Source organism: Macrobrachium nipponense, chromosome 48 (assembly GCF_015104395.2).
Source record: "Macrobrachium nipponense isolate FS-2020 chromosome 48, ASM1510439v2, whole genome shotgun sequence".
In the NCBI taxonomy this organism is placed as follows: domain Eukaryota; kingdom Metazoa; phylum Arthropoda; class Malacostraca; order Decapoda; family Palaemonidae; genus Macrobrachium; species Macrobrachium nipponense.
Window position 1 is genome coordinate 20,056,402 of NC_087223.1, and position 13,897 is coordinate 20,070,298.

The window sequence follows — 13,897 nt, forward strand, 5'->3', positions numbered from 1 at the left end:
CACAATTAGCGTATGCCTAACCACCGATCCTAATCAAATAACCAAAAATCAATCGGGATACTCAAGTGACCAAAAGAGTTCCAAAATCCAATGACGGAGGTGCAGAAAACACTTGTTGTCTGCACCGGCAACAGAAAATATCTGACAGAAAATGGGAATGGTTCCTTACGCCCGCCTCCCAGCGGCGGGAATGGGTACTACCACCTGGCCGACCACTGCGTGTGCCGGGAGTTTTGAAATTCTGTCGGACTTCGGAGAATACAGCTATATATATATCTGGCAGGTAAGATTCATGAACAAAACTTCAATTAATATGTGTCTTACACGGCTTCAACTCGAAGAACAGTAATTTCTAAACCAACGTATCGAGAGGAAACTCTCCTTAAAAAATTCCCTATCCCTTTTACCTTCTGTAATTCTTAAATATCAGACACCAGGGAGGTGAATATCATGGAGCCAACTTGACATTTAGCAGCTGCACTGTGAAAGGCAAAGATGGGGGTAGTGGCATTCTTGACATGGGGACAGATGAAAGACTTCAACCAGTGATTCTCTTGACAAATGGGGGAAGTGATGATTTTCTTTGACTAACACTATTCTCTTGAGATGGGGGCAGGTGTCGGCTTCAACTGGTGACACTCTTGAGATGGGGGTTGGTGATGGCTTCAACTAGTGACTCTTGGGTGGGGGCAGGTGATGGCTTTAACTGATGACTCTCCTGAAATGGGGTACGTGATGGCTTCAACTGGTGACTCTCGAGATAGGGTAGGTGATGGCTTCAACTGACAACTCTCCTGAGCGAAGTAGGTGGTGGCTTCAACTAGTGACTCTCTTAAGTGGGGGCAGGCGATGGCTTCAACTAGTGACTCTCTTAAGTGGGGGCAGGCGATGGCTTCAACTAGTGACTCTCGAGTGGGGGCAGGTGATAGCTTCAACTGGCGACTCTCTTGAGTTGGGGGAAGGTGATGGCTTCAAATGTTCACTCTTGAGATGGGGGAAGGTGATGGCTTCAACTGGTGATTCTTGAGATGGGGGAAGATGATGGCTTCAACTGGTGATTCTTGAGATGGGGGAAGGTGATGGCTTCAACTGGAGATTCTTGAGATGGGGGAAGATGATGGCTTCAAACTGGTGATTCTTTGAGAATGGGGGAAGGGTGATGGCTTCGAACTGGAGGAATTCTTTGAGATGGGGGGAAGGTGATGGCTTCAAACTTGGAGAATTCTTGAAGGGGGCATGGGGAAGGTTATTGGCTTTCAACTGGTGATTTCTTGAGATGGGGGAAGATGATGGCTTCAACTGGTGATTCTTGAGATGGGGGAAGGTGATGGCTTCAACTGGTGATTCTTTTGAGGATGGGGGAAGGGTGATGGTCTTCACTGGAGAATTCTTGAGAATGGGGGGAAGGTTGATGGCTTCAACTGGAGATTCTTGAGATGGGGGAAGGTTGATGGCTTCAAACTGGTTGATTCTTGAGAATGGGGGAACGGTGTATGGCTTGCAACTGGTGATTCTTGAGATGGGGGAAGGTGATGGCTTTAACAGGTGATTCTTGAGATGGGGGAAGGTTGATGGCTTCAAACAGGTGATTCTTGAGCATGGGGAAGGTGATGGGCTTCAACTGGTGATTCTTTGAGATGGGGAAGGATGATGGCTTCAACTGGTGATCTTTGAGATGGGGGAAGGTGATGGCTTCAAACTGGAGAATTCTTGAGATGGGGGAAGGTGATGGCTTCAACTGGTGATTCTTGAGATGGGGGAAGGTGATGGCTTCAACTGGTGATTCTTGAGATGGGGGAAGGTGATGGCTTCAACTGGTGATTCTTGAGATGGGGGAAGGTGATGGCTTCAACAGGTGATTCTGAGATGGGGGAAGGTGATGGCTTCACAGGTGATTCTGAGATGGGGGAAGGTGATGGCTTCAACTGGTGGATTCTTGAGATGGGGGAAGATGATTGTCTTCACTGGAGATTCTTGAGATGGGGGGAAGGTGATGGCTTCAACTGGAGATTCTTGAGATGGGGGAAGGGGGAGTGATGCTTCAACTGGTGCTTCTTGGAGATGCGGGAAGGTGATGGCTTCAACTGGTGATTTTGAAGGGAGGGGGAAAAGGGGAAACGGGGAGGGAAAGAGGAGGAGGGGAAGGGGGAGGGAATGGGGGGGAGAGATGGGGGGGCAGGTGGATGGCTTCAAAAGGGCGGTAGGGAGGGGGGGGGAGGGGGGTGGGAGGGAACTTGGGAGGGACTGGGGGAAGGATGGGGGGAAGATGGCTTCAACTGGAGGGGAGAGGGGGGAAGGGGATGGGGGAAGATTCTTGAGCGGGGGAGGGGTGAAATGGCAAAAAGGGAAGGGGGAGATGGGGGAAAGGGGGAAAAGGAAGCTTGGGGGGAGGGGGGAAGATGGCTTCAAAGGGAGGGGGGCGGGGGAAGGATGGGCCAGGTGGGGATTCTTGAGAGGGGGAAGGTGAGGGGGCTTCAAAATGGGGAGGGAAGGGGAGGGCGATGGGGAAGGGGAAAGATGGGGCTGGGAGGGGGGGGGCGGGGGGGAAATGGGGGAGGGAGGGTTCTGAGCTGGGGGGGGAGAAGGGGGAGGGGTGGGGGCTTGGGGGGAGGGGTGGACCGAGGGGGGGAAGGGGGGGAGAGGGAAAGGGGGGAGGGGGGGGGAGGGGGAAGGTGATGGCTCAATGGGGGGAGATTCTTGAGATGTGGGGAGGGGATGGCTTCAATGGTGATTCTTGAGATGGGGGCCAGGTGATGATGGCTTAACTGGAAGATTCTTGAGATGGGGGAGGTGATGGCTTCAACTGGTATTCTGAGAGGGGGGGGAAAGATGAGGTTCAACTGTGATTCTAGATGGGGGAAGGGAAATGCTTCAATGTGATTCTGAGATGGGGGAAGGTGATGGCTTCAATGGTGATTCTTGAGATGGGGGGAAGGGTGATGGTTCAACTGGGGATTTTGAGATGGGGGAAGTGATGGCTTCAACTGGAGATTCTTGAGGGGGGATGGGGAATGTTGATGGGCTTCAACTGGTGATTCTTGAGATGGGGAAGGTGATGGCTCAACGGTGATCTTGAGATGGGGGAAAGGTGATGGCTTCAACTGGTGATCTTGAGATGGGGGAAGGTGTGGCTTTCAAACAGGTGATCTTGAGATGGGGGAAGGTGATGGCTTCAACAGGTGATTCTTGAGATGGGGGAAAAGAAATGATGGCTTCCAACTGTTGACTCTCAAGTTAGGGGCAGGTGACTTGAGATGGGAAAGGTGACTGCTTCGTCAAGTGACTTTAGATGGGGACCAGGCGAGGGATTTTAACTTGAGAATCTCTTGAGAGGGATAAGGGTAAATTTGGTTTGACTCTGCTCAGGAACTCCCATTAGGATGGCAATGTTTTGACTTTGCTCGCTTAATTCTCAAAAGACATGGGTATTCTCAAACTTCAAGCAGCTGCCAAGTACTAACACCTCCAACCACATAGTTATAGAAGCTATAGCACGTTTCTCTGCAATTACCAAGAACTTTTTTTTATTAATCCCCCCCACTGGCCCTCCCCTTCCCCACAATAATACATTCTTGAAGATTAGATCCAATGTAAGTAAATACTAATAAAAGATTACAATACATACTACCTGGTTCAAACCCAAATCTCACAGAAAATAGTAGTAGTTCGCGATTCCTAAATCATGTGGTTATTGACACGTCTACAAAAATCGATAGTTAGACAATGCCAATCCTCAGTAGTTCACAAAATCATACACGTCTCATGCTTTTCTCATTTACAACAATGGCATGAAGTATACTAACCAGCATAGAGGAAATTTGGGAACCAGGTTTGACTTCACTTTACCGAGCTGTTAACAAATTTGATGAATAATTTATGAGTCCAACTTTCACGTTAACCAGCTGCTTTCACAGAGGTAGTTCTTCGACAACCATCCACTGCCACGATGCAGCAGTTATGATTTGGAAATGAGGTAGGAACACCCTTGACCACAGCCATTGCGTAAGTAGGCAAAAGCACGCACTCTGCAATTAGCACGAACTTGATTAGTCTCCCAACCGCCTCCCCAATCTTTATTCTATTCCACCTACTAAGAACCCCTTACATTGCTAGAACAATGAAAACTATCCAAACAGCATTAAACAGTACTACAATTAATACACAGTAATACCTGCATGGATAAGATGTCCCCAGTAGCGAGTTAAACCTTAGTATAAACATATCTCTTCTAAAAGATCTAGTGTTAAGTCCTTCCACTTTCCCGTGCAATGGCTAGATTTTAACTTTTATTGATCAAAGGAACTTTACAGCATCAACTAACCCAAAACTACATGCATGTGCCCTCCAAATTGTTTCTCCTCACCAATGGAATTTATTAACAAGGGCTACTTTCAAAGAGGTGTCACTCATGCAATTATTTTATCACACATGAATTAGATTATGTAGTTCCAGTAGTACTTAACAAATCTCCAACGGCCAACCAAACAAGAACCAATGGCTCTAATCCATAAAGAATGTAATCATTACCCTATTGGATGTATATATATAAATAAAAATTAGTAACCTTAAAACCAGGAAAAGCATTGATTCAACGTGCAAGTTCATCATTCCTTCGTTAAACCAGCTGTACCTAGCGTGCTCTTGGAGAACACTTGTCAAGTATAAAGCAATAGTCGGGGCGCGCCATATGTAAACATTAGGTTTATTTCAACAGTGTTTACCAACAGCAGTTCCTGTAAAGTAAAATTCGCACTGGAAACTTCCTACAACTCTTAATTTTAACCAAATTTGCTGATATATATACAGTGCATTGCTACAACCAGTTATTGTACAGAATTTCAGCTTTATGTAATGAACTTCAACTTTATGAAGATGTAAAACCAATATTTATTATATGTGAGAGAGAGAGAGAGAGAGAGAGAGAGAGAGAGAGAGAGAGAAGAGAGAGAGAGAGGAGAGAGAGAGAGAGAGAGAGAGGAGAGAGAAACCATCATACCTTACAAAATTTGGCTTGTTATACCGAAGAATGCTGCTGCTTCTTATGTATAAATGAAGAGACACTAACATCCTTTTAGTTTGTGGATCCAGGGGAGGGGGGGTGTGATCTCACCCCTCACATTCGAAGTTTGGCAATGTTTTTCAGATATTTATTGGGGGGGGGGGGGGGGTGTAAAACTTTCCTTTGCTGGGCAACGTCACATGTACCTGATGAATAGCACAAAATTGCCTAAGCTACGTATATAAAGCATACAGTAGTGGGCTTTCCTACATTCTCATAAAATGTCTAAATGATGGATCCTCTAACAGATTACTGCACAAGATTACAAGGCAAATCTGATTACAGGGTTAGATTTCATTGGCATACAGGGGCATTCAAGGATTCAACCCAGTGAATACATCATCCAAAATTTTTTTATGGTAGTAGCTTACTAAACTAATTCTATATGGTAGTAGCTTACTAAACTAATTCTAATAATTGTAACATCAAATACACCCTGTTTACATGGCAACATTAAAACCTACTATAGAAACCTCCAAAGATAGAGAGCTTACAGCAGAAATGAAAATCCAAGTATTGCAAGTAATTAGCAATGAATTCAGCCAGCAAGAACAAATATGTCCCATATAGTTCTAAAAAACCCATAAAACTTTCAAAAAGTGCAATCAAAGAGGAGTTAAAAAGGCTGTCAGTGCATTAACAAGCAAGTTTTCTTCGAAGCTTCTTGCATCTCTATATTAAGTTTAAGACCAACGTCAAGTGCCATGAACCTGAAGGCTTCAATATCATGTTCTGGCAAAATACTGATCCAGTGTCCAGTTCTGTTTAACATATAACAAAGGAAGCAGCCTACAGTATTTACATGTACAAATACACAGCAGTGACAAATATCAAGCTATTTTTAGTTTCCAAGAAATTGCTGTCGCATAGCCACCTTGTTAATTCATAAAAATGATATTGTTATGTTACAATAAAGTTTCATACATACTTACCTGGCAGATATATACATAGCTAAGACTCCGTCGTCCCCGACAGAAATTTCAAATTTCGCGCCACTCGCTACAGGTAGGTCAGGTGATCTACCGGCCTGCCCTGGGCGGCAGGACTAGGACCATCCCCGTTTTCTATCATATTTTCTCTCTTCCACCTGTCTCCTGCGGGGAGGCTGGGTGGGCCTTTAATTGTATATATCTGCCAGGTAAGTATGTATGAAACTTATTTATTGAACATGAAAACAATATCATTTTCATACAATCAACTTACCTGTCAGATATATACATAGCTGATTGGCACCCTTCGGTGGAGGGTAAGAGACAGCTACTATATGGAATAGACAGGTAAACAAAAACATATGTTGTAGGTATAAATAAAACCTTGGTTGGTTCCTACCTGATAGGTGGTAGACTTCGTGGGTGTTTGCCCAGTAGTCTGCATCACCTCAAGAAACTTTAGCGAGATATATGATCTATGGCCAAGAGTTCTTGTGGGTCTGCCGATGGGGTCTTATCCGCTTACTCGGCAGAGCCTAAAAGGACTTTGTCAATGGGTGCTGATCCACTTATATGACAATACACCTTATGAAGGAGCACACAACCAATCCCGACACCTGATCCTAACCATATGTTAGAACTAAGGATTGTTAACGAGTTATCCCCGAAACTCGTCACAACAACCGTAACTCAAAAACCACTACGCACACATAACATAATTTTCCAAAAAAAATTATACTCAACTAATTGGATATGACAAGAATTCTCTTACTGAACAACATAGACGGCCGCCCGTGCGAGCCAAATCCTCCATTGTTCGAAGAGACTCTCGACCATATCCAAAAAGAAGAACAGTATATACATTTAAGGATTGGTGTCGGCTCCCGTACCCAGAAATCGTATCTGCCGATACGATAGGACCTAGAGAAAAACACTTCTCATACGTCACACGTACGTCTTTCAAGTAATGAGATGCAAATACTGAGTTGCATCTCCAGTATGTCGTATCAATGATGTTTTTAAGCGACATATTCTTATAAAACGAGAGAGACGTCGCAACCGCTCTTACTTCATGAGCTTTTACTCTCAGTAGTTGTAACTGTTCGTCAGGACAGACCTTATGAGCGTCCGTAATGACGTTTCTTACAAAGAACGCCAGAGCATTCTTGGACATCAGTCTTGTGGGGTCTTTTACCGCGCACCAAAGACCTTGTCTAGAGCCTCCCAACTGACGCTTTCTCTGAAGTAGAACTTCAGAGCTCTAACAGGGCATAGAGACCTCTCTGCTTCTCTGCCTACGAGACTCGACATTCCTTTGACTTCGAATGACTTAGGCCAGGATTCGCGGGATTCTCGTTTTCGCTAAAAACAGGTCTTAAACGAGGCAAATAGCCGAGTCTCCCTTGAATCCTACTTTATCCTGCAGAGCTTGTAATTCACTAATTCTTTTTGCCGTAGCTAAAGATAAAAGGAATAGGCATTTTCTAGTTATGTCTCTAAACGATGCCAGATGAGGAGGTTCGAATCTATCCGAAGACAGATATTTGAGGACTACGTCCAGGTTCCAGTCGGAGGTACTGGTTCCTTAGACTTTGAAGTCTCAAAAGATCTTATGAGATCGTGGAGATCTTTGTTATTTGCCAGATCTAATCCTCTGTTCCTGAATACAGCCGAGAGCATACTTCTGTATCCCTTTATTGTGGATACGGCTAGATGAGATTTTACTCTCAGGCAATAGCAAGAAATCAGCAATTTTCCGCTATAGAGGTAGAGGAGGAGGACAACTTCTTGGCTCTACACCACCTTCTAAATACCTCCCACTTCGACTGGTATACTTTCGTAGTGGAGGTTCTGCGTGCTCTCGCGATCGCGCTTGCCACTTCGCGAGAGAAAAGCCTCTCGCTCTGACAAGTCTTTCGATAGTCGAAAGGCAGTCAGAGCGAGAGCGGGGAGGTTTTGATGGTACCTCTTGAAGTGTGGTTGTCTGAGAAGATCCGTCCCTTCTTGGTAGGGATCTTGGAAAGTCTACGATCCACTCTACCACCTCCGTGAAACATTCCTGGGCCGCCAAAAGGGGGCTATTAATGTATCCTCGTCTCCTTTGACGCCACAAACTTTTTCATTACTAACCCCAGGATTTTGAATGGGGGAAAAGCATAAACGTCTACTCGAGACCAGTTTCTTTAGCAAGGAAGGCGTCTACCATAATTGCTCTTGGATCTTCCACGACCGAGCAAAAACACTGGGAGCCTTTTTGAAATGAATGTTGCGAAGAGATCCACATGAGGAGTTCCCCACAGAGACCAGAGATCGAGACACACTTCCTCGTGTAGAGTCCATTCTGTTATGAAGGACCTGGTTCCTCCTGCTGAGCCTGTCCGCCCTCACATTCCTTACTCCCATGTACGAACCTTGTCAGCAGGGAGATGTTCCTGTGAGACGTCCAAAGTAATAGTTCTCTCGTGAGCTCGTAAAGGAACGAGGAGTGCGTCCCTCCCTGTTTCCGAATGTAGGCAAGTGCGGTGGTGTTGTCCACGTTTACTTGCACTACCCTGTTTGACACCAGAGGTTCTAGGCTCTTCAAGGCCAGATGTACGGCGAAGAGCTCTTTGCAGTTTATGTGCAGGACACCTGTGCTGGTTCCAGGTGCCTGACACTTCCTCTGAGCCTAATGTCGCTCCCCAACCTGTCTCCGGCGCGTCGGAGAACAACACTAGGTCTGGGTTCGTGTTCTTAGAGAGATCCCTTTGTTCTCTTCCAGAGGTAGCAACCACCACTGTAGGTGGTGCCTTTATCTCCACTGGAATGGGAAAAACGTCCGACAGTTGTCCGGTTTTCCAGCTCCAAGACCTCTTGAGGAAGAATTGAAGTGGACGTATATGAAGTCTTCCTAGAGGGAAGAATTGTTCTAGCGAGGAAAGCGTCCCCAGAAGGCTCAACCATTCCCTCGCCGACGTTTGTGCTTCTCTAAGAAGAGAGAGATTATCCGCAAACCTTTTGCGGTTCTCTCTTGCGAAGGAAAAACTCGAAAACCCCGAGAATCCATCCGAATCCCCAGATAGACTAGGTCTTGTCTGGGGGTCAGCTGAGACTTCTCGAGGTTCACAAGCAATCCCAACGCTTTGATCAAATCCAGAGTTAACTTTAGGTCCTCCAAGCACTGTCTCTCCGATCTGGCCCTGATGAGCCAGTCGTCTAGATACATAGAGACATTCACTCCTTTGAGGTGAAGAAATCTCGCCACATTCTTCATCAGGCTTGTGAAGACCTGAGGAGCTGTGGGACAGGCCGAAAACCCACAAGGCTCTGAACTGAAAGATCCTTCCCCCGTCATGAAACGGAGGTACTTCTTCGATGAAGGGGGGTGGATCGGGACGTGAAAGTAGGCGTCCTGGAGATCTAGAGACACCAATCCAATCTCCTTGTCGTAATGAACGCTATGGTACTGAAGCAGAAGAAATCTCCATGGAGAACATTTTATCCATTCTGAACAAATTTGTTCAGAGAGCTGACGTCCCAGTACTTTATGGTCTCCAGCCTCACCCGAGGCTTTCGGCCCACCTAGAAACAAAAAGGCGATTTGTAAAACCCAAAAACCCGGGGAGTTTTGATCCAGTATAGTTCTATCGCTCTTCTTGTCCCACATTTGTTCCAGCCATCGACGAAGAGCTATCGCCCTCAGCACATGGGTCCTTTGTACTTGGCTGATTAGTGCCCATTGGTTATTGACGTTAGGGGAGGAGATCGGGTTCAGGAAAAGGGATACGATAATCACCTTCCTTATGATAGTCAATGAAGGACGCGTCTGCGTCTATCAGTGTCCAGGCCTCCACGAATCCCAGGAAGCCATGGCACCTACTGGGCGCTTGGAGGAGAGATGTTGTTTCATTTTACCCTTTTTAAAGGGACGAAAGGCAGACCATACCTCTTTCTTCCGGGCCGGAGCCTTCCTCTTGAGGGAGGTACTGGAAGGTCGGACCACCTCGAAAGGGCTGCATTGTTGATGTTACTAGCGGTCCTTTTCTTGTCAGATACAGAACAAAACAGGGTTTTTATCTCTTCCTAGCTGACTGCGTCAGCAAGATCCTGAGTCAGCCCTTCTCAGTTAAAGAGGGTGAGCAACGGTCCTTCACTAACTGAAAGGGGGGGAAGGGAACCAAAAAAAGTCAGAAAAGAGGCGAATACAGTAGACGGCTTGTCACCTCCCTTGAGCATTGCGAGGACTGCCTGTTGGTTAAGAAGGGCGCCATTACAACCGTCCTTTTCTTTAAAAAAGGGACCTGCTCCAAACAATGAAGAGATTTCAAAAGATCCATCCTGTACCGCTTTGTCAATGCAACGGACAAAAATGCATAACACGGGCTTCAGGTTCGATTCCTTCCGAAATCATGGTGGGCTTTCTTTGGACAAATCACCCCAAGGGGACCCAATCTTAAGAAGTTGAAAGACCTTCCAATACATGGAAAGAGGTCCTTGAGGAGATGATCCAATTCTGGAAATCCCCCACGTAATTCGTGCTGAATTGAGACTTTGTCGACGTGAAGCGTTCAACTAAAGTCGAAAAAAAATCAGCCCTCTGTTGTGAGAAGGGAGAGCGATACCCAGATTCTCTCCCGTCTTTATAACCATAATGCCGCTTTTACCCAGCTAATCTTGCTGGAGGCATGCAAAAAGGACTGGTTACCTGACTAAGTCTTTCTTTTTAGACTTCATCCATGAGTTACGTAAGGCGTGTAACTGCCCTCTTCATCGAGATGGTGGTTTCATTTGCTAGAAAAAGACGAAGGCTTCTTCGTCTTAGCACTGGAAAAAGACGCGAGCGCGGAGAAGGAGGAGCAGCAGGAGTCAACTCGTCTCCAATACTCCTCAAGAAGCCAGGGTTAGTCAAAACCTTATAGTTGGACAGGACCCTCTCTTCCATGATTAATCAGCCCTCCGAAGGTTTTTCCTCCAACTCGGGATCTATCTGGAGTCTCCGTTCTCCTTTCTGAAAACTGTTTCCTCTTCCTGGAGGAGGACAAAACTCCTAATAGGAGAGGGGCTAAGGGGGAATGATACTCCTTCCTCTTTCCCGGCTCTAAAAGAATTCTGGAAGGCGTCACAAGGCTCCGGCTTCTCTTGAACATTGAGAACGACGCCTTGTTATGACCGCTTCCCGTTCTTTCCGAGGCGTTCCTGGCTGACCGTCTCTTGTTGACGTCTTGATGACGCGTTCGCGCCTAAGAAGAACGCTCCGCTCTTTTCTAAAGGCGTCATAATAAATTGGAACGGAACGTCACGTCTAAGATAAGCCTTTCAATGACGCCCTTCACTTCTGCAAAGCAACGTCGTTGCGTTTCTCTGTGGCTTTACGAAAACTCTCGTAAGCCCCCCGTTCTACGCTCTCCGAACTCGAAGCTTCTGCAAGACGTTTAGCAGCTGTCACGGTCTGTATGACGCTTCTCTTTGAAGCAGAGGTTGAGAGAGGACGAGGACTTCTTAATTGGAAGCGTTCACCCCGTCCTTCCGACGGGGCCGCTAAAACTCCCACAAGAGGATGACAAAGTTGTTCCATGCCACTGCCAAAAATTTATTCTTTCCTTGACGCTTCTCCCACGTCGTAGTGGCATGACGCCTTTCGTCATCACTCGGGAAGAAGAATGAAGGGGTACGTTCCTCGAAAGCGTCAGGTGACGCTGACGCCACCCATCGCTTTCTTAATTAAAGCAGACGGAGGGCGTCATCTCGAGAAAGCGCATCTGGGCATCGAATCTATGTCAGGCTTCATATGAACGCTTCAGCAGGTCTAGACAAGTTCGACTCCTTCCACCCTCGTTTAGGAGGGGAAGGGAGGGAGGGAATGAGGATCGAGAAACAAAAAACTCGCGAAAGACGCTTTTTCTATAGCGCCCTTAGAGCGCCTGCCATGAAGCCAGAGCTAGCTGAACGGGACGTATGACCGGTTGGGGATTCCCCACGACCATCCTTAAGGCTTTTCGACTTTCCCTTTCCTCTCAGGGCCAGGGAGCTTGGAAGAGGGTCTAGGCCTGGGAGCGTCGCCCAGGGACGATCAAAACGCCCCCACCACTCCACAACACTGGGAGAACTCACTTCAACTGGAAATGTTCACTATCACTAAGGCCTTACCATTTCGAGTCAGCCCAATCTTTGGACTTCAGGTGCTTCTAATTAGTAGCTTTCAGCATTGGCGATTTCCGATGCCGAATCCGAAAAAGCACTTGAGAATGGAGATATATAGGGAGAATTCTACAAATCAAGTAGGGATTAGAAAGTATCACCGTGAAAGGTCAATAGGCCTTGAAACTCACACCTCCTTTCAGCCGGTCTTAACTCATCCCCTCTTAACTTCTTCAAATAAGAAGTCAAAGTCTTCCACTCTTACTGCATTCAATCCCTTCACATTCCTTACAAGCATTAATAGCAGAACAACTTGAACCCCCCTAACATTTACGGCATACAGTGTTGAGGGATCAACCGAAGCTTTCGGTAATACCTCCACCCTGCAGGCCTACATTTCACACACCAATTCTCACACTCACATTAGAATCAGACATACTGAAGAAAAATCCAAAAGAGTTATTCCAAAAAAACAGTCCACAGTAGCGAATGCCAAAACCCGATTCCAAACTTACGTCACCAAAAAGCCGAAAAAACGTTGATCAAAGGTTGACAAAAATGAATCTAAGTCAAGGAGGTAATAAACAACAATGTTGTATACCACCGGACGACAAGAGAAAATATGATAGAAAAACGGGGGATGGTTTCCTAGTCCTTTGCCGCCCAGGAGGGCAGGCCGGTAAGAATCACCTGACCCTAACCTGTAGCGAAGTGGGCCGCGAAATTTGAATTTCTGTCGCGGGACGACGGAAGTCTTAGCTATGTATATATACGACAGGTAAGTTGATTGTATGAAAACGTTTGTTATTAATAATGTGCCAAACAATGCTGATCGGACCGTAGTGACAAAAAGTAGAGGCCTGGCCTAACTGGTATAATAACAAAACTAGCTACCTAATTAAAATTATTTTCACCAGCATACATTTAAACAGCATACTGTAGGGGGAAAAAGCATCAAGAAAAACTTGGCCCATCCAAATTCATGCTTTACTGAAAAGCTGCTTCTATGCTACAGAGTAATAAACGAAACTGACTTCACCTGGATGTACGTCGCCATGGGGGGACATGAACGAAAGCAACCACTTCCAGGGTGCAACCCCATGAAAATTATTGCAGCCTTGCTCTAAGATGGTGTGGTGCAAAACCCAATAGTATTCGCTTTGTATGCTAACTACTAAAAAGGATATTAAATTGTCTTAAAAACCTTGAAGGACTTAGAAAAATGGGACCTTTTTCAGGACTTGCAAACCTACCAACCCAAAACTAAATCTACTCTTTGGACTATATGGCTGGCAAGGCAACCACCTGAACCTCATAAAACAAAAATCTTACCTGCAATATACACCGGAATATATACCAAAGGAAACGGGACAGGAGGGTACCAACTTACAATGGCATGTGGGACTAAAGTACACAAAACATATGGATCCAAAAACCCATTCCAATGGACCTTGGGGACTTGGACAGTCCTAGCCTTCAAATGGCATACACCCAGCCAGCTTCTTTGCAAAACATGCGGCAGAACCAAGGCTTTCGCGACTTGCAAACATATTTGAGAGGTTACGCGGAAATTACAAACATGCACTTGCTGGGGAATTTACACCCGCCCCCCCCCCAGAAGCCAACAAGGATTACCATTGCTTGCTGGACTTCGCCTCTGCAGGGACAAGCGTTTCATATCTGTGGCCGGGGCACTGGAAAGGCGAATGGATAAACCCTCCCCTTCCCTTCCCGGCCCTTGCCCAAAGCTTCTCTATCTTTTATTAGTTACAATGCTCCCATTCAATTTTAG

At 46.1% G+C, this 13,897-nt stretch overlaps 1 protein-coding gene across 1 annotated transcript in view; it reads right to left on the minus strand.

Annotated features, from left to right (window-relative positions):
* Window positions 1–1,047: 1,047 nt before the first annotated feature.
* The window catches only part of LOC135205157 (uncharacterized), a 19,745-nt gene continuing 6,895 nt past the window's right edge, over window positions 1,048–13,897 (minus strand). The window contains exon 5 of the mRNA XM_064235522.1: window positions 1,048–1,471. Coding sequence (XP_064091592.1) covers window positions 1,048–1,471 — 424 coding nt within the window. The remainder of the gene's footprint in view (window positions 1,472–13,897) is intronic.